The sequence below is a fragment of the Podarcis vaucheri genome (assembly GCF_965113315.1).
Source record: "Podarcis vaucheri genome assembly, chromosome: 16".
Classification (NCBI taxonomy): domain Eukaryota; kingdom Metazoa; phylum Chordata; class Lepidosauria; order Squamata; family Lacertidae; genus Podarcis; species Podarcis vaucheri.
The window spans coordinates 34242917-34267956 of record NC_138754.1 but is presented as its reverse complement, the minus strand read 5'-3'; the positions used below and the strand labels follow the sequence as shown (position 1 = coordinate 34267956).

The window sequence follows — 25040 nt, the reverse complement described above, 5'->3', positions numbered from 1 at the left end:
TCCCTGTTCGAGGGTGATGGGAATTGTAGTCAGACAACATTTAGAAGCTGCCCCCCCACTTTAGAACTTGAATATTTGCTAAAGAGGTTGCCTGCTTCCATGTGGATGACCCCTCATAAGATGGGCTGACCTTGCAACATTGCACAATCGTCTTCTCCTTTATGCTAAGCATCAGCAAAGCTCCTTAGAGTGCAGCCTCCATTTTGCTCTCCAGAAATGCACATCTGACGCACTGCGTGTGGGGTAAGGGGGCTGTTGGCTGAATTGCATTGGGGTAGGCGCTGCCACACTTTGGGGCCCCAGCGGGTGCCTGAAGATGCCACACACGGGTGCCAAGCAAGCCTGGATAACAATTTAAGGCTGCATAGGTGCCACACATTTAAAGCACATTTATAGCATCTTTCACAGTAGTATATCCTTCACAGAGCTGAAATCCCCAGCATCCTTAAACTACAGTACCCAGGATTCTTTGGGAAAACTTATGTGCTTTAAATGCATTGTATGAACACAGCCTAAGTTCCTTGTCCGAGGCCACCCAGGAAGCTCATAGGTGAGCTACAATTCGAACAGGGGATATCAAGGTGGAATCTAGGTAAAGGTAAAGGTACCCCTGCCCGAGCGGGCCAGTCTTGACAGACTCTGGGGTTTGTGCGCCCATCTCACATCTATAGGCCGGGGGCCAGCGCTGTCCGGAGACACTTCTGGGTCACGTGGCCAGCGTGACAAAGCTGCATCTGGCGAGCCAGCGCAGCACACGGAACGCCGTTTACCTTCCCGCCAGTAAGCGGTCCCTATTTATCTACTTGCACCCGGAGGTGCTTTCGAACTGCTAGGTTGGCAGGCGCTGGGACCGAGCAGCGGGAGCGCACCCCGCCGCGGGGATTCGAACCGCCGACCTTTCGATCGGCAAGCCCTAGGCGCTGAGGCTTTTACCCACAGCGCCACCCGCGTCCCTAAGGTGGAATCTACACACATATAAAAAAAATGCTGTGAAAATGCTTTTTTTAAAAAAATGTTTTGAAAAATACATTGCATTTGGCATAGCTCAATCTTGCCATCTAGTGTCACATTTGTATATTGCACTTTACAACACATTTAAATGTTTTATTTGCAGCTGTATATTTGAGTCAGACTCACAGCTCCTTCCTTTAACCACTGCACTGCACCACACCAGCCTTTAGGAACATGTTCTGGAATGTATTGCTTTTCAGCCTCTGAGACCAAGAGCGGAGCTGTGCATAAAAGAAATGAGGAACACTTTCCCCAAGTATGCTGTGCGCAGAAAAATCCCTCAGTAATCTTTGCTGCCACTTTGGCTGAAGTCTGTGTAGGCTCTCTGACCCGTAGGCGTAAATCCCCCAAGATCCCATTTGGCTGGTAGGCAAAAAGCTTGCTGTTCTCGAGAAGCCTAATTCCTTGCTCTTATCTGGTTACTTTAACAACTTTAGCAAGCTTAGCAGCGCGGTTTCTCGAGGCTCTCACAAACATCAGCTCTGAAATAGTCTCCAATTGCCCTGTAAACATCTTGTCGCAATGTGTCTGCGCCTGGGGAACCAACTCCTTTGCAGGTTCGGCACAGAAAATACGTCTGTGTTTTCCCTGATACAGAGTCCTGTATCAATTAATTATTGAATGTAAGGACCTAAACAACCCCTGCTGGATCAGGCCAAAGGCCCACCTTGCTCACATGTAGCCTAGCCAGGAATCAGTCTGGATGAGCCGCTAATGGGTAACAGCAACAACAACAACAACAAATTATTATTTATACCCTGCCCATCTGGCTGGGTTTCCCCAGACACTCTGGGCGGCTCCCAACAGAATATAAAAAAAAACGATAAAACATCAAACATTAAAAACTTCCCTAAACGGGGCTGCCTTCAGATGTCTTCTAAAAGCCAGATAGTTACTTATTTCCTTGACATCTGATAGGAGGGCGTTCCACAGGGTGGGTGCCACTACCGAGAAGGCCCTCTGCCTGGTTCCCTGTAACCTCATTTCTCGCAGTGAGGGAACTGCCAGAAGGCCATCGGCGCTGGACTTCAGTGTCCAGGATGAACGATGGGGGTGGAGACGCTCCTTCAGGTATACTGGGGACAAGGCTGTTTAGGGCTTTAAAGGTCAGCACCAACACTTTGAATTGTACTCGGAAACATACTGGGAGCCAATGTAGTCAATCAAAGTCAGCATCCTGTTTTCACAGTGCCGAAGCAGATGCCTGTGGGAATTCGCAAGCAGGGCTGGCACACAAGAACACTTCCTCCGTTTGTGATTCCCAGCAACTCGCATTCAAAGGCACATCAAAGGCACACTGCCCCCCAAAATGAAGATCCGGTGGTATTGGCCATTTACATCTTTATACTCCAATAATTTTTCTAACCCGCTTAGGAAAACGGGAAGAGCTTGGTGGATCAATCAAAAGGCCCATCAGCATCCTCATCTCACAAAGGGCAGCCGGATGCCCCTGGGAAGCCTGCAAACAGGACCAGAGTGCAATAGCACCCACCTAACTTGGTCGGCGGTTCAAATCCCCGCGACAGGGTGAGCTCCCGTTGCTCAGTCCCTGCTCCTGCCAACCTAGCAGTTCGAAAGCATGCCAGTGCAAGTAGATAAATAGATCAGACGGGAAGGTAAACGGCGTTTCCGTGCGCTGCTCTGGTTCACCAGAAGTGGCTTAGTCATGCTGACCACATGACCCAGAAGCTGTACGCCGGCTCCCTCGGCCAATAAAGCGAGATGAGCGCCGCAACCCCAGAGTCGGTCACGACTGGACCTAATGGTCAGGGGTCCCTTTACCTTTACCTTGGATTTCCCGGAAGCTTGTTGCCTCTGACAGTGGAGGCAGAACATAGCCATTGTGGATATCCTTTATAATTATTATTCATTCTTTTATTTAGATTTTATACCTTTATTTACATTTCATATATATATTTTTTATTTTTTTTACAAAGTAATAATCATAAATAAATAAGAATAAAAATGTGCACCCCACCCCCTAGACCAGGGGTCTGCAACCTTTAAGACAAAAAGAGCCACTTGGACCGAAGAAAAAAAAAACCGGGAGCCGCAAAACCATTGCGACATTTAAAACAGTAGGGAGTGTCAGGGCACACAATGCGCCTCCTCCCCTCGCTAGTATCCACCCCGGAGCCGTGGCAAAGGTGTAAAAGAGCCACATGCGGCTCCAGAGCCGCGGGTTGATGACCCCTGCCCTAGACCATTCCATTATAACCATCCAACCTCCCAAAATTTTAACACCTCTTGCGATGGTTTGACCCCCTTCCCGTTTTAACAGTACAAATTCTACAAACACCCTCCATATCTCCTCAAAATCATTTCTCCTGCATAGTCACTGTCTTTCCTCAATGGCACATGTAATTTATCATTAATACTGTAGCTATATCCCATACCTCTTTATACCATTCTTCCATTTTATATTCTGTTTGCGCCTTCCACTTTCTAGCTATAACAATTTGTGTAGCTGTCAATAAATTTGTGAGCAAGTCCTTCATAGCCTGTGAACCTTCCACCCCATCGTAAATTGATAATAATGTTACCTCTGGACTTTTGGTTAGCTTTAACCCTGTGTTTTCTGTTATCTCCTTAAACACTCTTCGCAAAAAATAATAATAAATGTACATATTTACACCCCCACCACATGTGAACATAATTCCTGTTTCCTGGCATGCCTGGATATCCTAATCCTCCATGAATATATCAAATCCTGTTTTTAACCCCATCCAAGTTGGTGGCCACCACTACCTCATGTGGGAGTGAATTCAACTATGTGCTGGGTGAAAAAATACCTCCTTTTCTCTGCCCTGCTTGTGTCACTGACACTGTGCCATGCATACCCTCCAACGTTTCTCCAATGAAAATAGATAAAGGTAAAGGGACCCCTGACCATTAGGTTCAGTCGTGACCGACTCTGGGGTTGCGGCGCTCATCTCACTTTACTGACCGAGGGAGCCGGCGTACAGCTTCTGGGTCATGTGGCCAGCATGACTAAGCCACTTCTGGCGAACCAGAGCAGCACACAGAAACACTGTGTACCTTCCCGCTGGAGTGGTACCTATTGATCTACTTGCACTTGGACATGCCTTTGAACTGCTAGGTTGGGAGGAGCTGGGACCGAGCAACAGGAGCTCACCCCGTCACGGGGATTCGAACCGCCGACCTTCTGATCGGCAAGTCCTAGGCTCTGTGGTTTAACCCACAGTGCCACCCACACCCCGAAAATAGGGATGTCCTATTATTATTACTATTATTATTATTACCCCATTATTATTACCCCACCCATCTGACTGAGTGGACCCAGCCACTCTGGGCAGCTTCCAACATATAGAAAAACATAATAAAACATTAAATATGTAAAAGAAATCCCACATACAAAGCTGCCTTCAGATATCTTCTAAAGGTTGTATAGTCACTTATCTCCTTGGCTTGGGGGTCGCATAACTCCATATCTTCCAACATTTCTCCTATGAAAATAGGGACATCCTAAGGGAAAGTAGGACATTCCGGGATCAAATCAGAAACTGGGATGGCTTCTGTAAATCTGAGACTGTCCTTGGAAAACAGGGATGCTTGGAGGGTCAGTATGTTGTTGGGTCCCTCTGATTAGCCACGTTCTCTGAGCCCTCTCAGAGCGTCTTCACTCCACTTAGCAGCTGTTCAAGGTCAAATGGGACTTTAAAAATATGAACAAATGTCAGCCTTTGCCACACCACAAGCTTTCTGATTACTGACAGGTCCCATTAATAAATTAGCCCTGACAGGTGCAGTAAATTGTTAAGAGGGTGCTGGATTTGGAAGTCACATTTTAAAAAGCAGGCAAGTCCATTGGGGGGATGGGAGAAAGTCTCGGGCAAGGAGGACTATACTGAACAGCCATCTGTGCATGATACACGATCCCTGTTTTATCTATCATGGGTCATTCTAGCTTAGAGTTACCCTGGGACAAAGTGGCTCACCAAGTCTACAGAGTGAAGGCTGTGCTACCCATATCATTTGTGGGTAAAGATGTGGAGATTGAACCTTTGCACTCAGGGTTTGGGAACCACATGCCCAAGGCCAAATGCATCCCTCCAGGGCTTTCCCTCTGGCCCTCAGGACTCTCCATAGACCATATCCCTCACCAGAGTACATTCCTCACCAGTTGAGTGCTTTTGCTTGGCTGGAATGTGTCCTTGAACTGTGACATTACCTCTTGCTTGCCTGAACAAGGAATGGCTGGTGCAAAATAAAATAATAATAATAAAGGAATCCTTCCAGTAGCACGTTAGAGACCAACTAAGATTGTTATTGGTATGAGTTTTCGTGTGCATGCACACTTCTTCAGATACACGTAATCTCTGCCATCTTCTAGTGCAAGGGCTCTTGTACTATGAAACAGCAAACATTAGATATAGCCCATTATACTTCAACTCTGTGTATGTCAGAAATTGTTCTGCTTTCACCGGGGTTTGTGACCATATAATAAAATTTGCATTATATTAAAATTTAAGGGAAATCCACCTTAAGCTGCCTTTGCCTGCGATGTTCACTCTGCTTAGAACTCGGCACACATCATCCGCCTCCGTGGCTTCTCCATTCATCCTCCTTTCATTAATCTCTTTCACATATCAAAACATGACACTCTAGGGAAACTTTAAATAGACCTGTCCCTCTAAATGAAGCTGAGGCCAGGCAAATGGGACCCCCTCAGATATTTTCTCTCCCTGCTTTTAACACTTTCCCAGACGTGTTGGCAAATACACAAAACTGCTTTTGATGGTGAGGAAGTGCGAAAGCAAGTCTGTGAAATGGGGACAGGATTGAAGAGAGGAGATGGGAGATTGGCAGCCGGTGCCATCCCTGACCTAGTTGTAAGAAGGCAGCCAGGTGGAGGCAGGTGGAGGTTGGTAGGGCAGTGCCCTCTTTGCACTAATGGACTAGCCTATTCTGCCTTTAAGTACAAACACAGTGTCTGCTTCCAGCAGGGCAAAGGTCTCTACATGCCAGCTTCTCTCCCAGCCACACTTCCTGGGAGGTCAGAGAACTATGTGACATCACCTGTTCCCACAGACAAGCCAGAAAGTTCTGTGGGCCTAGCATTTGTGCTTAAACAACAAAGACTCCATACTTTGGAGCCACACCATACTTTGAAAAAAATATAAGAAGCAGCAAATTAGGCAGGGTCAAATTAAAGACAAATTTGTCCCCCATCCTTAGGCTCCAAGTGTAATTAGCTGCCAGAGCATGTCTGCTCCTTATTAGGCAACTGTCAGAGGGAGTCAAGAATGTTTGGAGAAATGGGTTTGTGGTGGCCTGTCCGCCCCTAAAATAGGGTTAGCCAAAGTGGTGCTCTACAGGTGTTTCTAAACCTCAGCTCCCATCATCCCTCACCAAAGTGATGCTGCCTGGGACTGATGGAAACTGGATTCCAACAATGTCTGGAGGCCAGTGTATTGGTCACACAAGGCTTACAATTTACCCCACAAGTTGCACTACCTTATGAAATTGTATTTTGAAATGTCATGCATGGCTCTCCAGAAATTTCAGGGCACCCCCTCACTAGTCATGTTGGCTGAGACTGATGGGAGGTGGAATTCAACAATGTCTGGAGGGCCACAGCTTCCCCATCTTTGACAACAACTTTAAAGGAGAACAAAGGACATTGTCGGATGGAGCCAAGAAGGTACAGGGTGAGGCTGCAAGAGGTTCCTAATGGTTTAGGCCAGTCTTTCCCAGGCATGGGTCACCAGATGTTGTTGAACTACAACCTCCATGAGCACCATCCAGTATGGGCAATGGTCAGGGATGATGGGAATTGTAATCCAACAATATAGGAAAATAGGAAACTGACTTATACTGAGTCAGGTCATTGTTCCATGGAACTTAGTATTGTCTGCACTGACGGGCAGGAGACAGCCCTCCCAGCAGATACCTGGAGTTGATTCTGGGACCTTTGGTGTGCAGAGCAGAAGCTCCATCACTGATCTACAGCCCTTCCTAATCTGGGTCCCACGGTTGGGAAGACTATATTGGGCTTGGATACAGATTTGTGACATTCAGAGATGCTTGCCGTCCAGCATTGCAGTTCACCAGCCTGTGGAAGAGCCAGATGGGTGCATTAGTCATGCGGGCCAAGTGTCTGCATATTTTTACAAACACAGAAGTGACTTGTATGCCTTTAAAACATAATAGGAGACAGTGACCTTTCTTTTAAATAGATGGGATTGATCTGAGTGCACGCTGAGGCTTTCAGAAACTACTATGTTATCAGCTAATGCAACAAAAGGGAGAGTTCAGAGTTTAAATTCAGCATAGGTAAACCGTGAGACGATTATAAAAGATCGTGGCAGAAAGGGGGACTAATGATAATAATAATAAAGCAATGACTGTTCAAAGGAGCATGAAATCTCTTTATTCTAAAGCAGGAAAACCAAACCAAGAACAAAGCCAAGCCAGTCTACACAAACACACAAACACACACACAAGGGGCTGTGCCCCTGCTCACTCTGCTTGCCACTCACTTTCCACCTTCCTAACCCCATTTCTGAAGCCACTTCTCTCTTCTCTTCGTCAGCCCTGAATTGCACCTGTGTTTTCATCTTCACCCTCATGTCCACAGGCCTCCTCCTCCTGCTCTCTCCTATTCTGCAGCTCCCTTTGCACATGCACCTCATGCAGACATACGTATAAGTATATTTCAGATGAATAGAATCAAGCCTGGTTCCTTGTACTTGCTTTACTACAGGAATGGGGGAACCTGCGTCTCTCCAGATATTGTGGCATACCTGGGGAGTTGGCATTCATTGAGATCCGGAGGGCCACAGGTCCCCCACCTTTCATTAGAGACATGGCTGGTGCAGAAAAGAGACAGTGTCTTTCTTTTGGAGGGTCACAGCTTCCCCACCATGACCTCAAGCACCCCCATCATTTCGCTGGAACTCTACTTTTGTCTCTGGGCCCTTGATCCCTGGTCTTCCAGGTGTGCAGCCAGTTCCACTGTTTATTGACCCTCATGGGCTGGTCTTCTCCTTCCCCCTTGGAGAGGAGCCAAAGATCAGGAGGAGTAAAGGGGGGGGGAGTGCAGCTCATTGCTCCTGATGGCTGGCACACTCCAGCTGATGGAAAGAGCACTTTACTAGGATGATTAACAGCCGCACCGTAAAAAGATGGCTCATAAACTCTTTCTATTAGGTCAAATCATAAAGTATGCTTTTAATGTTTATACGCTCCCTTTTCTAAACAATCAAGGGCATCTGTAGCTTCCGCTAATAAGGGGACTTATATAAGGCTTGTCAGGCACTCTGGTTATTTTTAATGAGTCAGGGGAGTAAATAACCCACAGTTTGTTAGAGCTATTGATTTCTGTCTCTTTAACCCTCTCCAGTTCTGCTTGCCTTTGGACAAGCTCAGGCACGAAAGACTGAAGGGCCATGGTGCAGTCGCAGAGCACATGTTTCGCATGTAGTGTCCCAGGTCCAAATCTCGGCAACTGTTGGAAGCCGATCCATTAGAGTGAATGGGACACTGCCTTCTTAATACAACCAGTCCAGGAGACGGCCCTGGCTGTCACCTCCTTCATCTCTGTTTTGTAGAACTCAGCAGGGAGGATTAGCATGTGTTGGCTCTGCCTGCCATTGGCTCTGATTCTGTCTACTGTGTCCGGCCCTACCAGTCCAAAAGTGCACCAGCCACCATTGCTGGCAACTCTGGCGAAGGCTGGGAACGTTCCCTGTCTTAAATCCTGGATATCTATTTCTAGGCAGTGCAGACAGTGCAATAGTGTGGCTCAGTAGAAGGCAGCTTCTGATCTTCCCAAGTCCCCTAAAGCAACTTTCAGATTCCTTGGGTGGTATTTAGCGAACGTTTGCTCACAATAGACCCACCAAAATTAATGGGCCCTAATGGAGTAATGTTCATTCACTTCCATGGCTCTGAGTAAAGCCTGAATACCACCCCGTGTGTGCAAATCATGTAGCAATCATGCAAATGGTGGGAAAATATGCAAATTTATTTGTATAATGTGTCCAGCTTGCAATGGAGAGGGGCAAGGAGTTGGGCAGTACACAGATGTTTTGCCCCCTTGGAACCTTTTAGGACTGTGGTTCCCAATGTGGGGCACATGCCCCACAAGGGGGAAATTTGATTTTTAAGGGGGGCAATTTGAGAATGAGTTATTAACAGTTAATGGCCTTTTAGGCTTCCTCCACGTGAATAGGAGTTCACTTTTTGAATAATAAGAATGATATGTCACAGGGGTTGGACATCAGGAGTTTAGAGGTGCTTAGGTGGGGCATGGCCAAAAAAAGGTTGGGAACCAGTGTCTTAGGGGGATTGGAACAGAATAGTTACATGCAACAGTGTTCTCCCCACTTGAGAATGTCCAGCAATAGGTATTCAGAGATGTTCAGTGGGATTTCTTGTCCCCACTCCCGACCCTCATTCAGCAATCAGAGACGGCAGCTTTTGGCACTGAGTGCCACAAGAACATAAGAAGAATCCTGCTGGATCAGACCAGTGGCCCATCTAGTCTAGCTTGTGGTTCTCATGGTAGCCAACCAGATGCCTGTGGGAAGCCTGTAAGCTGGACGTGAGGACAACAGCATGCTCCCCATGATGAATTTCCAGTAACTGGCATTCAGAGGCATCCTGTCTCCAACTGTAGAGGAACAACACACCAGTTTGCATTTCTCTTTGCAGCTGGATTTCTTATGGACAGGGCCAAACCTGGATGTATTGGATTTGTGACCATTATGCTCATTTGCCTTCAGTAGCAGTAAAGCTACTGTGATGTATGGAAGTGAGAACTGTTTAGTGATGTATGGAAGTGAGAGCTGGACCATAAAGAAGGCTGTTCACCGAAGAATTGATGCTTTTGAATTATGGTGCTGGAAGAGACTCTTGAGAGTCCCATGGACTGCAAGAAGATCAAACCTATCCATTCTTAAGGAAATCAGCCCTGAGTGCTCACTGGAAGGACAGATCCTGAAGCTGAGGCTCCAATACTTTGGCCACCTCATGAGAAGAGAAGACTCCCTGGAAAAGACCCTGATGTTGGGAAAGATGGAGGGCACAAGGAGAAGGGGACAACAGAGGACGAGATGGTTGGATAGTGTTCTCGAAGCTACCGGCATGAGTTTGACCAAACTGCGGGAGGCAGTGGAAGACAGGAGTGCCTGGCGTGCTCTGGTCCATGGGGTCACGAAGAGTCGGACATGACTAAACGACTAAACAACAACAAGCAGTAAAGCTCTGCTGGGTGAAATACAATTGCCTGTGGTGTATTTATTTATTTTTTTAATCCTGCAACATGTTTACGTTTTTACTCTGCTAACTATACATTGGAGTTCTGCTCTTGGTTGATATTGAGTAGAATACATGACACAACATAGCCTTCATGGCTAGTGGTCACTGATAGCCTTAGCCTCCATGCCTGGGTCAAATTGGTTGGTTCTTCTTTCTCAGTTTAATTTCAGCTGGAAATGCAGGTTTTGGGATGTAGGTGGTATTCAGAAAGGTTAGAAATGTTCTTCTAATTCATGAGACTAAATTTACAAAGGGCTAGCAACTTAAAACTGGCTCCTTATCAGAGAATGAATTTGGGATCTTCGCCATGTGCTCTTCTACTGAGCATGGTTCCTTATGCACCTGCAGACACATACTGTCCTGACAGCTGGAAAACAACAAAAAAGCTTATCTGAAATAAATGTTACTGTTTAAAAAGGATTTGGAGGGTCACCAGGCAATATTCTAATCAGATCAGTCTCATTAATTAGACAGGATTCTCTGATTCCAGTTGATTAAAATTATTTCAACAAAGGTTTATCAGACATAACAAAACCAAGCAGAAGCCTTCTGTTTTCTCTTCAGCAGGAAAATAATGTTAATTAGTAAAGGCATTTTCAAGCATTATTAAGCATTTGCTAATAATTTTTAGCTCCTATCAGCCTTCGCTTTCTCTTCCCCACTCCCCGTGATATTTTAGCTCTGAACTATTCTTGCATGAGAACCTGAGAAATGCAGCCTTCAGATTAAAGGAAGGAATAAGTTGCAATCCCAACCCACACGCTCCTGAAGGGCTCTTCAGGGTGGCAGAGCATATGCTCACAGTGGCTGAAACAGAAGCTGGGGAAGCAGGATAACTGGGTCCTCTCTCTGAACTAGCACCCAGGTGGCAGAGCAGTTGAGTACAGGTCATGCCCAAAGTTGCCAAGCTACACCAGTGAGTCTGGCTCAGAATCCAATGGATCGCAGACCAGATTCACCTCACAGGATTGGCAATGGATTCACCCATGTTCAGTACCGAAACCATCCTAGTCTTTAATACCAGCATTGCAGTTTGCAGCCACAATGGGACTAAGGAAATTGGGGGTGCTTCTGAAATTCTCCGCATCAGATTTTTGGAGTGTCTGCCCTTGTGCCAGGATCTGCTGGGTAGGTGTACAGCTCACCCAGTGGCGAACATTTGAGGTTCAGGCGGCATCTTGGACGAAGACCTGAGGACCACGTGGAGAAGCTTGGTGGGCTGCATTTGACCCTCAGGGGACTGAGGTTCCCTACTATTGGTATACAGCACAATACTCTTAATCTCAAGGTCATGGGTTCAAGCCCCACATTGGGCAAAAAGTTTCCTGCATTGCAGGGGGTTGGACTAGATGGCCCTTGTGGTCCCTTCCAACTCTATGTTTCTATGAAAACTGTGGGATGTGAAACACAAGAGCAGTCAAGTACATCTCTAGAGTGGACATAAAAGGGGATGTCTGGACCAGCCAGTCAGAACTTCCTGTTTCTCCTAAGATGGGACAGACTTCCTCTGCATGTGACTAGATGTGGGCGTGGCCTCACCTGTGCAGGTAACAAAAGCATAGGACTGGCCGCCATCTCTTTCTCTCTGACTACATTTGTCAAAGAGGCAACATCTGCTTAGCCTAAGATGCTCTCTTGGCTTCCAGTCAAGGGAGGACAAAGGAGCTGTCTCCTTATGGGATAGTTTCCAGGTACAGTATATTACTTTTCTAAGGTAAGTCTGCCTTCTGGGATCCAATTGTGAACAGAATGTGTGAGTAAACTCTTTTTAAACTTTTATAGAAGACTGTGTTGTGTCTTATCTTTTTATGAGGGACTGAATGGGGAATTACCGAAAGGAAACTTATTATAGAGGCTTTAGCGAGCCTGAGCAAATGCATCCGCTGTACAAGTTTAAAAAGGGGAATGTTACTCTGCTAAATTGTGGAACTTGTTAACACAAGTTGGAAAGGATATAATCAAACAATATATCTTCTCCTGCTTCCCTGAACATTCCCACAAAAACTACATCTATGAAGCTCCCTCTTCCAATCCACCTTTGTGGGCCAACTTAAATTAGGCTGAATGCTATAGGTCCTCCTCCCTAGCTATAGTCAACCAATACCTAACTTAGGGCTCCTGATTCCAGATTGCTGTTAGGGGTCATCACTATCAGGCATCTGCCAAAGTCCATACCACACTGGTAATAATCTCAAAAGCCCTCTAGTCCCTTCTCTCTCTCTTTCTCTTTTCTTGGAAGACCTAGGAGAACCAGCACTCTGGGAAGTAGAACTGATTGGGCTGAGAAAGACTATCAAGCTGATGAGCAGCACCAACAGTGTCAAAGGGGAGTAGAACCCCACCATAGCATGCATCCTGCCCATGTCCCTCCCCCCAAAACCTGGGGGGTTCATACCCACCTGCTGCCCAGCCCTAAGTACCAAAACATAACCTATCGTTTAATGCAGGCATAGGCAAACTCCGGGCCCCCCAGATGTTTGGGACTACAATTCCCATCATCCCTGACCACTGGTCCTGTTAGCTAGAGATGATGGGAATTGTAGTCCCAAACATCTGGAGGGCTGGAGTTTGCCTATGCCTGGTTTAATGTGTTGCAGACTACTTCTTTAAAAGTGCTGACCACTGATACATCATCCTGCTACCTTCAAGGAGACATTTAGCAGCAGGCTCTGAGAAAAAAAGTCATAGCAAGCAATCTTGAATATGCTAAGTCCGGTCTACGCCAGGGAGTTGGATGAAAGCTGACAGGCGCCAAATTTAGCTGCTCCGACTCTCTGGCAGCAATTTGAGAGTCAGATGCATTCAGCCACATTCTCCAGAGGCATTTGCCCCAACAGTTTCTATGATGCTGCTAGACCCCAGAACCAGTCCCTCTGGAACAGCCCTCTGCTCAACATCTACGTTTCAGCACAATTGCATCTTCCAGGGCTCCAGGGCTTGGCTTTTGCTCACTAATTATGTATCAGCCTTTGGCTGCTGTGCCAGGCATCTACAGTCATGCACACCTCAAGGTAGCTGCCCATCTAGAAGTAATTCTCTGGGTGCAAGTAGGACCGGGGGGAGAACTGCAGACTTGCACACACATCTGCACGCAAAGCATCCCGTTCATTTCCGCTGTAGGGAATGCAGGCCCCCCCTCACCCCCCACATTAAGAAAGGAGCTGTCAGAAAAGTGCTACGTGAGGTTCTCAGGATTCTTAGAGCCCCAGGTTGTCTCTTCCTGTCAGAGACCACTGGTGGGAAATTTACCACTTGAGTTTAGATACCTTTCTTTTTCATAGTGTAACACCGCCTGCCAAAAGACCACACAGTTTTCTGTAGTATATTGGTTCCTTCCCTATAACCTTGCACTTCTTTCTCCGTCTCGGTCTCTCCCTTTCCTGGCTCACCACTGTGCTTACCAACTCAGACATGGTTCCATATCCTTCCCTGCTCCTTCCTCCTTCATTGGAATCCTTCTGTTCTATGACGTATTTTTTCCGTTTTCCTTTCCTTTCTTCTCATTCTGTCTTCATACTGCAAAGCCTCTACTGATTCATTCCCAGTCTCTGTTCCTAGAGCCTTGGGACCTTTTCTCACTGCTGCTGCTGCATCCTGATGTTTATGCAAATGCTGGGAGCATCTGGGGAATCTTCTCGCTTCACTGTCATCACATCACTTCCAGCCAGCCTGCTTCTTCATTGGGTTGGGCCAGAAGCAATGTGGATGGTAGCGGTAGCCTCTTCATTTTCCCATCAGCTGCTATCAGGAGGTTCCTTGGGTAGAAACTGGAGTGGCTTTTTAAAGAAAAGTTAACCCAAAGTTTTTTTCCAGCTCATCAGAAACAAGGCACCAAAATTCTCTAATCTTTCTACATGTCCACCACATATGATACATGTCTCCATTAATTTCCCCACACTTACAACAGTTGTTTGCTATGTTTTTGTACATCTTTGATGGGAGAGAGCTTTGATGGGGTTAGATACCACCTATATTGCATCTTTAACATGTTTTCTTTAATGTTATAACATGCCGTAAACTTCATAGTTGTTTTCCAGAGGGTTTTCCCACTCATTCAGCATTATAGGGTGTCCAATATCTTGAGCCCATCTAATCATAACTGCCTTAACCTCCTCCTCCTTGACTTCCCAGTCAAGGAAGAGTTGGTACATCTTTGATATTATCTTCGTATTATTATTCACTATTTCCTTCTCAAATTTATAGGGTTCAATAGCAAATCCATTCTTCTTATACTGTTTAAATGTCTCATAGAGTTGATGATATTCCAGCCAGCCCGGTGATATTCCAGCCAGCTGTTGTGTGGATGCCATCGTACGGAAAGCTAGGAGGGAACATATCTGGGCAACAGTTCCTGAGATCCTGAAAGACTCCGCTGTCACAGACTAGTCACTGAACTCCTCTTGACCCCAAATAACTATAATAGTTCTTTGCTAATAGCTGAGACATTATCTGGACAACAATACCATTTACTGACTTTTGATTTGTGGGTTGTAAGGTCAGCAGATGATTCCTGCTCCCGCCTCTTGTTCAGTGACTGCCCCCTGACCCATTTCTGGCAGTATCATGTGAACCAATCTATATTTCCCATTTTAGGTGCATGGAGCCTCTGTCTGGAACATCCTTGTTATGTGTGGTCCCTAATTATCATTCCAAAGAGGTCAGGGAAGCACACAGAGCTGTTCTGTTCTACCCTCACAACATCCCTTGCAAGGTAGAGATAGTGACTTGCCCAAGTGAGTTTTATAGGTGATCAGGAAATGGGATCTTGGCTTTCTCAGTTGAAACCCACGAATACTCTGATGTCTCACAGTCTCTTTCTAGACAGATTTATTTGGAACTGATCCCCCCTGACTCCAGTCCCATTTACTCCCTAGCTGCATGCTGTGCTTGTGATTGCCACCATAAAGCAATTGAAAGAGTCAATGGTCAAGCAGGCTCAAATAATGAGTTAACACCGAAAGGCCTCATCCAAGCAAGGCTAAATCATTAAGCCGAGAGCTCTTATCTCTTCAAGCCCTACTTGATCTACAGTCCACAAAGCCAATAATGTGTCACTCACCCTCATACCAAGTTCAATGTTTTCTCCCCCATAAACTTCCATTCCAGGGTCAAGAAGGCCGATCTCACCAAAGTACTCTCTGTCCACCACAAACGAACAACCAATCATGGCTGGTGTCCTGTTGATGAGGGGAAACAAGGACAAACGAAGGACAAAGGGTTCAAACAATGCACCTCTGGAAGAGCAGCAGCAGCAGCAACAACAACAATTTATGCAATTTATATACGGCCCTTTATCAAAAGATCCCAGAGCGATGTACAACATTAAAAACACATTACAGAACATCAATGATAAAACAATATACTTCTTACTATGTTTTTACCTCCCCCAGACACTTTCACAGGCTATTGATTAATAGCCATAGGCCTGGGTAAAGAGGAAAGTTTTTGCCTGGCTTCTAAAGACATGTAATGATGGTGCCAGACAAGCTCTTTTGGGGAGAGCATTCCACAATCGGGGAGCCACCACAGAAAAGACCCGTTCTAAGAAAGGAGGGGCATATTCACACAAACCCACGTAACACCATGTGATGTCAAAATGAACTTCATATCCATGCATCATATAATTTACATAATTTACATATAAACACACACGGAGCACTGCAACATGGCTCCCTCTCTCTCTAGCATCAGACAGCAAAGAGAAAGAACAAAGGACAATAGTCCCACTTCACGGAACCCAGTAACACAAACATCCTGTCTCCGTCACTTCCCACTTTGTGGAGTCAAAACACACACCGTCATGTGAAAGACAACAATCCCATGACTGCAATCACAGAGCAGGAATTCTAACACCACCCACCCACTCACCCAGTCAATGTGAGTCAGCAAAAATCTAAGTCTAGATCTGAAAGCTACGGCTCAGGAGTAGATAATCTGCTTTGTAAGAAGGAGGTCTCAGGTTCAATCCAGGGCTGGGAAAGACAACCTGCCTAGAGAGCCACTGTCAGCCAGTTTAGATAATGGCACTGAGCTAGATGGCAGCTTCCTATATTCCATTGCAATGTGAAAAGAGTGCAGTCCTTCCCATGTCTATTCAGAAGGAAGTTAAATTGACTTGCTACAATGGAAGTGAGTTTAGGACAGGGGTCAGCAAACTTTTTCAGCAGGGGGCTGGTCCACTGTTCCTCAGACCTTGTGGGGGGGGCAAACTATATTTTGGGGAAAATATATGAATGAGTTCCTATGCCCCACAAATAACCCAGAGATGCATTTTAAATAAAAGAACCCATTCTACTCATGTAAAAACACCAAGGAGACCCCACAAATAACTCAGAGATGCATTTTAAATAAAAGGGCATATTCTACTCATGTAAAAGCACACTGATTCCTGGACTGTCCGCGGGCTGGATTTAGAATGTGATTGGGCTGGATCTGGCCCCCGGGCCTTAGTTTGTCTACCCATGGTTTAGAATAGAAGGTCCTGGCAGCTCCTTCAGAGGTTACAGCCTCTCCATCCAAATACAAGCCACTGTGATACAGTTGGGGAGAAAGCATTGCTGAGAAGAAGAGGACATGTTTTGCATATAGAAGGTCCTGGGTGCAATCTTTAGCATCCTTCGCTTTTTTGAAAGACAGATAGCAGGTGACAGGAGAGGATAGCTACCTGAGACCCAGACTGTGATTTGGCTTGTGTATTGTTTTGGAAAACACAAGTTACATAGGTACATCAGCCCTTGAACTCAAATGGAATTTAATTTCTTCTCTATCCCTACTCTGAAGAGAGAGGCTCCAAAAGAGAACTACAAAATTGTCAACACAGCCCTTGTAAACAGCCAGCCTTGGTCCAAAAACAACGAGAGCATTAGAGTCCCATTACCCCTTTATTCAAGCAATGATTCAATTCATTCCTTTATTAGATGTCGGTTGTAAAACTTCCCCTAATGGAACTTTATTACCGCCTTAAAAAATAAAAAAGAAGGAAAGAAAGAAAGAAAGAAAGAAAAGAACAGCAGCTTTCTTACCAGGGAAGTAATATTTTACCAACATGCAGCAAACATTCTAATCAATTTGCCTTGTGTTTAATAATAATAAAAAATGCACGGAGGACTGATAAATTGAATCAGAGATCCTCCTGCCAAGTCTATTGTGGCTTGTAATGACAATAAAAATAATAATGATCAAGCAAAGTTCTGAAATAAACTTCAATGCATACAAAAGGAAGCTGCAATCTGGCTCATCTTGCGTGTTTATATCTGACGCCTGGTGTTGCTCCGGCTTGAAAATGGAGCACCAAAGAAAACCAGCAATACTCAGAGGAATTCAATGGGACTTACTCACAGGTAAGTATTTACAGAATTGCTGCCCAAGGCTAGAAGGCAGGGAGAGAAACCTGCGGCCTCCAGATGTGGTAGAGTACCCCTCTTTTCACCCCTTCATGGATCACTGCCTTGCCGTGGCGAAGGGGCTTGAATAACTCAGAGAAGCTATGAACTATGCCGTGCAGGGCCACCCAAGACAGACAGGTCATAGTGGAGAGTTTTGACCAAACGTGATCCACCTGGAGCAGGAACCGGCAAGCCACTCCAGTATCCCTGCCAAGAAAACTCCATGGCTGGAGGAGACTCTTGTGAGTCCCATGGACTGCAAGAAGATCAAACCTATCCATTCTGAAGGAAATCAGCCCTGAGTGCTCACTGGAAGGACAGATCCTGAAGCTGAGGCTCTAATACTTTGGCTACCTCATGAGAAGAGAAGACTCCCTGGAAAAGACCCTGATGTTGGGAAAGATGGAGGGCACAAGGAGAAGGGGATGACAGAGGACGAGATAGTTGGACAGTATTGTCGAAGCTACCAGCATGAGTTTGACCAAACTGCGGGAGGCAGTGGAAGACAGGAGTGTCTGGCATGCTCTGGTCCATGGGGTCACAAAGAGTTGGACATGACTAAATGACTAAATAACAACAACATCCCTCTTTTCAACCCTGACAACTGGCCATGCTGGCAAGGATTTTGCCTCTCATCATTACCCCTGCTCCAAGCCAAGCCTAAATTATTTTGGCTAAATCATTTTGTGAGTCATGGTTATCATGTTCATCTGATTTCAGTGGGACTTAAACACAGCATTCACTGGGCTGAGGCCTGTCATTCTGCAAGCTGGGGTACTTGCTGCTGCAGCAGCAGTTGTGGATGATAATCCCCATTTGCAAAATGCCTTTCCTAGCAAGGTGTGTCTGCCTGCCTCATTATTGACTATTGACCATTATTGACATAATGACATAAAGAAGAAGTTGTTGTTGTTCCTAGTCTTTGGCCAAGCAGGAATTGTGAGCTTCTGTTTTCCCCTCCTTGGTGGTGGGGTATCCCATGAAAGGGATCCACAGGGAAGTGCTTCTCTCCATAGATCCACATGGGGGCTGAGGGCCACTGGCTCCGGCGGGGGAGGTGGCAGAGAGAAGGGGAGGGCATGGCTGGCACGCATCCCGGGGGCGAGGTGCACCACCTGTGGGGGTGTCATGCCCAGCATGGGGGGGGGGTGGCAACCGCAATGGCACCCCACCAAGATTGTGCCACCGGGGCCGGTGTGCTCCCCCCGCACCTCTGTTCCTCTGCCAGTGGTGTGGGCCATAGCACTCCCTAATTTGGCTACCCAATGCCAAGTCAAACTCCCCGTGGCATTGTTGTTGTGGCCTATTTTTAACCCCCCAAAACATTGGATTTACCAATATGTCCTGATGGAGGTGGATTCGTGGTGCCTGGGCATACAAGGAAGGGTCACAGCTCAGTGGTACAGCACCCGCTTTGCATTCACAAGGTCCCATGTTCAATCTGGATCAAATTGCTTCCCCATCCCAAGAGGTGAAGGAAAACATGTCTGAGTTGGCATTGTCAAGGGTGAGGGGGAAGTCAGAAGTGTCTACCTGCACAGCCATAATCAATCAAACAGAATCTATTGTGTTTATAATCACTCTTTCTCACCCAGCTGGTAGTGAGAGGAAGACAGATACAGGCAGCGAGAGAATGAAAGAGAGAGGGGGAAAGGTGATTAATGTTGGCCAAACTGCTTTTGATAATCTGATGGGCTGGCCGATGGGTGCAGAGCGTTATCAAGAAGAGTATCAGCACGGGGACATCTAACGCTGGAACAATGAAATGGCTTTTGGTTTTGGCAGGGCTGGAGCTTTCCAAGTGCTACACTGCAAATGAATATTGTTGTACTGGGGCGGGGGAGAGATTGTGCAGTCAATCTGTGTAAATTACTTTAAGATGTTCTTCAGCGAGCACAGCTTGAGATCCTCTGGAGCAGTGGGAATGCTGCTGTCCAAGGTGGCTATTGGTGACTTTGCATCTTCCCACAGTGGCAGGATACTGTCCCTGGGAAATAGGGACACTTGGAGGGCCTGATAATGTCCTCAAGGGATAATATACTTGGTCTTTATTAGTTCTTGAGTGTGAAGATACCAGCACACCTTGCTCTTGACAGACAGGGCGTGGGAATAGATGGATCATAGGTGTGATCTATTCTGACAGATCTTGTCTCCCTTAATGCCTTAATCTAATCTGACAATCTGGGAGGAGGGGGAAAATTGGCCTGCCATCTGTCTCTTTTGCTGCTCAAACACCGGTATGATTTTATTTCCCAGATGTCTTTACAGAGGAGGAGGAGGGGAGAGAAGTAACTTCTGATTAGAATCAAAGTGACACAAATCCACACCCGCACCGCTGAAGTCAAAAGGATGTCAAGAGAGTCGGCAAGACGTCAACAAAGACTTAATATGCACCAAAAAAACAACAACTGAGTTTTCTCAGGCCATTGAAGCAGGGAGAGCTTGTGAGAGGATGGGCAGAAAGACACCATGTTTCACTGCAAACTCATTTCGATAAATTAGAGAATGTCAAAACACACTTTGCGGAGATGGCGGAATACTTGCGCGTGGCACCTTGATGGAGCATCACCTGCCTCGTTCTATGGTACATTAAGCAATCAGCGAGAAACGTATGGGTTGTTTTAACAGGCCACTACTGCTGGGATAAGGAGATAAAAATTCAAGGCAGAGGCGAGCCTGACTGGAGACAGGTGACTAATGGCTCCAGGAGGTGTTGATAATGGAATGCAACAGAGCAGTCCATCAATAGGCAGAGCAGGTGAGTGGGGAGGGAAGCAGCCCGATGGACAATTAGGCCTCCCCGTCTGGCCTCTGAGGCTGCTTTGGGTAAACCATTTATGGTGTATGATATCAGGTGTGGGGCAGCTAAAGATGCAGCTAGGATGAAAGGTGGACTGTGGAGCTGGCAAAGTCCCAGCACTTGGGAACTGCTGACTAGCAGCTGATTGTTAGGCTTGCAAGTGCATGGCCTTGAATCAACTGATCATCAGGGTTTGCAAAGCATGGTGCAGGCTATCAATGACTACTAGCTATGGTGGTCATGTTCTATCTTTCCATCGAAGGCAGTATGCCCCTGAATGCAAGTTACTAGGAATCACAGGTGGGGAGAGTTGCTGTTGCAGTCAGGTTGGCCACAGGCATGCGGTTAGCCACTATAAGAACAGGACTAGCCCTAGATGGGCTGTTGGCTTGATTCAGCAGGCTTTTTTTATGTTCTTCAAGTCTTATGCCACTGAGTGCCAAAGTCTGCCATCTCTGCGTGGCAGGGAGTGTGAACAAGGAATCCAGCACATCATGAGGGTCTGCCTGCTTAGCTTCACTCCCAGATCCTATGGCTTTGTGAACTTCTGGCTTGACGTTTCACTGTCAGGAATGAAAAGGGGATGGTTTTTTGTGGGGGGGGGAGTTACTACTTGGAGGCAAAAGTAGCGACAGCGCCTTCTCGGCAGTGGTACCCTCCCATCAGATGTCAAGGAGATAAAGAACTACACAACTTTTAGAAGATATCTGAAGGCAGCCCTGTATCAGGAAGTTTTTAATGTTTGGTGGTTTATTATGTTTTTATATTTTGCTGGAAGCAGCCCTGAGTGGCTGGGAGAATCCAGTCAGATGGGTGGGGTATAAATAATAAAATGATTGTTTTTATTACCTCATTTGACTTCTTTTTTAAATGCTGGTGGTGGCCAAACCAAAAGAGGTGATAGAGGAAAAAACACCACTAAACGGCATATATCCCTTGAAAATGTTGCTGACTTTCACTATCCACACACGCACACAAATCACTGAAATGCCTCCCCGTCGCTACTTCAATTCACAGTTTATGAATATGGGGATTTCATCTCAGCCCAACTTCGCAAACTTTATGAATCATCAGCACCATCTGCCATTGTGCATGGTGATGTACAGAACAAATGCAACCCTCCATCCCAAGAAGCCTGCAATGTAAAAGAGAAGGCAATGAAGGGAGGAGTGTGGATAATGGAGGTACAGGTAAAATGGAAAATAGTACGTGGTCTGTGGCAACACAGAATCTCATTCAGGGGCCATTCAGAAGAGAAGAGTGTGTGTGTGTGTGTGTGTGTGTGTGTGAGAGAGAGAGAGAGAGAGAGAGAGAGAGAGAGAGAGAAACCAAAGATTAAGTTGGTGTAGTTTCCGCTTCTCTGGCCACTGGAATCAATAGCAAAACATTCCCAGTGCATAGATGTATCTCCACAGTGACAATGAAATAGTGGCTGCTCTTTGAAAGGGGAAGGAGAAAAGCTGGCCAGGTTTATCAAGGGACATTCAGATTTCCCGAGCAATTACCTGCCTGCATATTGAGGCTTCACAAAGAGCAGGAGGTCCCCGATAACAGACGTGCACCGCTTGAAGATAAATAAAATGAATGCTGTCGCGTCCCTCTGTTTCGCAGCGATAAGAGGAAAAGTAAGGCTAAAGCCCAATTTGCATCATTTATGAACCTTTGCTCAGGTGTAGGGTTGCCTCTAATGGGGAAAGGAGGAGGGAACCATATGTGTGAGAACACACACACACACGGACGGAGGGAGGGTGGTATGAAATGTCTGCAGCTCCTGAATTTGCAAACTATGAATCAGGTGAAGGGCCTTTGCAAGAGAAAAACAGCTGTCAGGAGGGGAGGAGCTTCACCCGTTTCCACAGCCACTGCTTGGATCTGGATCTCCTCCCCCAGGCTGCTTTACCCCTTGAAATGAACATATATATGTGCATAGCTGCATTTTGGTCCACATATTGCTTCAGGGAGTACAAATTAGGTAGATGCACACTAAAAAACAAAACAAAAAAAAACTGTATGGAGTTTGTCTCCAGTCCTATTGACTTCCCAGCCAAGATGTGAGTGGGACAGAGTGGCCAGGAGAAAGGTCCCAGAAGATAGGTTGCTTTTTGTGGGGTATGTGAGGAAGATGCCATCAGTGGGGCTCCCTTTTGTGTGAGCCCACATACTCATCATTGGTGCTTATTTCCTTCCTTCCTCTGTCCCTAAGCCACACAGCTGCTCAAAAGAAGGCAGGACAGGTGGAGGAAGCAGCTCCAGTTCCTGAGTCTTCTCACTGCATGGAGAGGGCAAGTGATCAGGCGGTAGGAGTAGCGAATATGAGGGGGAAGGGCCATAGCTCAGTGGTAGATCATCTGTCTTCCATGCAGACGGTCCCTGGCACCTCCAGGTGGGACTGTGAATGTCCATGATCTGATACCCTGGAGAGCCACTGCCAGTCAGTGTAGACAACACTGAGCTAGCTAGACCACTGGCCTGACTCAGTATGAGGCAGTTTCTTAATGACAGTGTGGGCGATACTGAGCTACATGGACCACCGGACGGGCTTTGCCTAAGGCAGCTTCCTAGGTTCCTATGAGGATCACAACAAAGGGGTCCTAGGGGTCAGTGATGGACCTTCTGAAGGAGTGCATACCTCAATAGGAACTTAGTAATGCCTGCTGGAAGTTTGGGTGCAACTCAGCTTGGACAAGAGGGATTTTGCATGGGTTAAGGCAGATAGAATTAGGGGCCTCCAGATTCCTAGACTATCCTTGTACCTGTACTTTTAACCTCTTGAGCTGACCTCTGTATCTGATATTAGACTGATATGGTTGCATTCGTTTACAGCTTACTGCTCCTCTCACACTTTTCTCTTGGACCTTAATATGAGAGGTCAACTTGGAGCTAGTATGGCTGCCTTTGTTCTTCTCCAGATTGGCTAGTTAGGTTAGAAACTTTTCTATCCAACGTATGTATTTCCTACTATAAACTACTTCATTGTTTTCTTACTCTGCAAGCATATATCTGTGTGGGATTGCAATAAATCGACTCTTTCACTCAGTTGGTTAGAGTGTAGTGCTGATAACGCCAGGGTTACAGGTTTGATCCCTTTGGGGACTGGATCAGATGATCCTCAGTGTCCCTTCCAACTCTACAATACTATGATTCTACAATTCTTTAACCAAGATTCACTAGCAAAAATGCCTCTCACTCTGTATACGACAGGGTTCCAACCGTTAACTGGACCCAGTTATCCCAATAATGCCTAGACAGAATGCTGTGCTGACACCAGCTCTGAAAGTTGCACAAGGACTCGGCCAACTCAGAACAGTGGTGTGTGGTTGATGCATCTGATGGGGTGGCTTAAATTCCTCAAGGCACACAACATCCCCTCTCACAGCATGCAGTGTTGTTTTTGTGGGGAGTGGTCACCAAGATCAGGCCATGGGATTAAGGAACTTTCAGCAGTAAAGCAGCAATGGTATGAAATTGCAGAAAGTCACCTGATGGGTGCAGACTCGTCCCCCTTGTCCAGCCAGTCTTGCGGTGGGATTATGTACATACACCAGAGTCCCCAGTTGTAGCCATGAGCTGCATTGGCGTATTGCTGCACTTCAAACGTGTTGTACTTTATGTTGTCAATAGCTGGAAGGATGATCCGTTTCCTGTCTTCTTTGATGCGGGTAAGTGCCGGCTCCACCCTGTAAACAAACAATATTTGTTCCTGTTTTTCTTTTTCTTTTTAAGAAGAGTATTTTGTTGAGAATAAATAGAACCGAAATTAATACTACCAATTCACCCCCATACGGAATATTGATGGCCACCAACTTGAAAGGTTTTACAAGAGGATTAGACAAATTCATGGAGCAAAGAGGTTATCAGTGGCTTTGTTCTTCCTCTACTTTTGGAGACACTATGCCTCAAAACACCTATTGCTGGGAATCACAAGTGGGGAGAGGGCAGCTGTGCTCAGAGCCTACTTGCTGGCTTCCCCTGGGCATCTGGTTGGCTGCTGTGGAACAAGATGCTGGACTAGATTATCAATAACCTTATCCAGCAGCCTCTTCTTATGTTCTCTTGAAGTCAACTATTATTTCTTAAAAAAATAAGTGAACAAATCAGTCTTGAATATATCCATGAACAGGGCTGTTGGGCATGAGCAGGGAACCTGTGGATATTCAGATGTTCATAGAATCATAGAATTGTAGAATTGGAAGGGGCCTTGAGGATCATGTTGGACACCAACTCATAAGAACATAGGAAGGACCTTCTATGATCAGGCCAATGACCCATCTAGTCCAGCATCCTGTTCTCACAGCGGCCAACCCGATGACTGTGGGAAATTCACAAGCAGAATATGAGTGCAAGAGCAGGCTCGCCTCCTGTGGTTTCCAGCAACTGGGATTCAGAAGCACTACTGCCACCAACTCCCATCAGTCCCAAGCCTCATGGCCAGTGGTCAGATGATGGAGCTCAGCCATGTTGCAAGGACTACAGATCCACCAACCCTGCTTTAGGACTTTGTAAGAATCTCAACCCATCCCACCACTGAGATTTGAAACAGCACCCCTGAACCCTTTCAT

General features: G+C 46.2%; 1 protein-coding gene across 2 annotated transcripts in view; it reads right to left on the bottom strand.

Annotated features, from left to right (window-relative positions):
* Positions 1 to 25040, bottom strand: part of GALNT9 (polypeptide N-acetylgalactosaminyltransferase 9) — a 204534-nt gene that overhangs the window by 81965 nt on the left and 97529 nt on the right. For both annotated transcript variants that reach the window (XM_082203220.1, XM_082203221.1), the window contains 2 exons: positions 23961 to 24158; positions 15356 to 15473 (listed from right to left, as the gene is read on the bottom strand). In XM_082203220.1, the coding sequence (XP_082059346.1) occupies positions 15356 to 15473; positions 23961 to 24158 (316 nt within the window). The remainder of the gene's footprint in view (positions 1 to 15355; positions 15474 to 23960; positions 24159 to 25040) is intronic.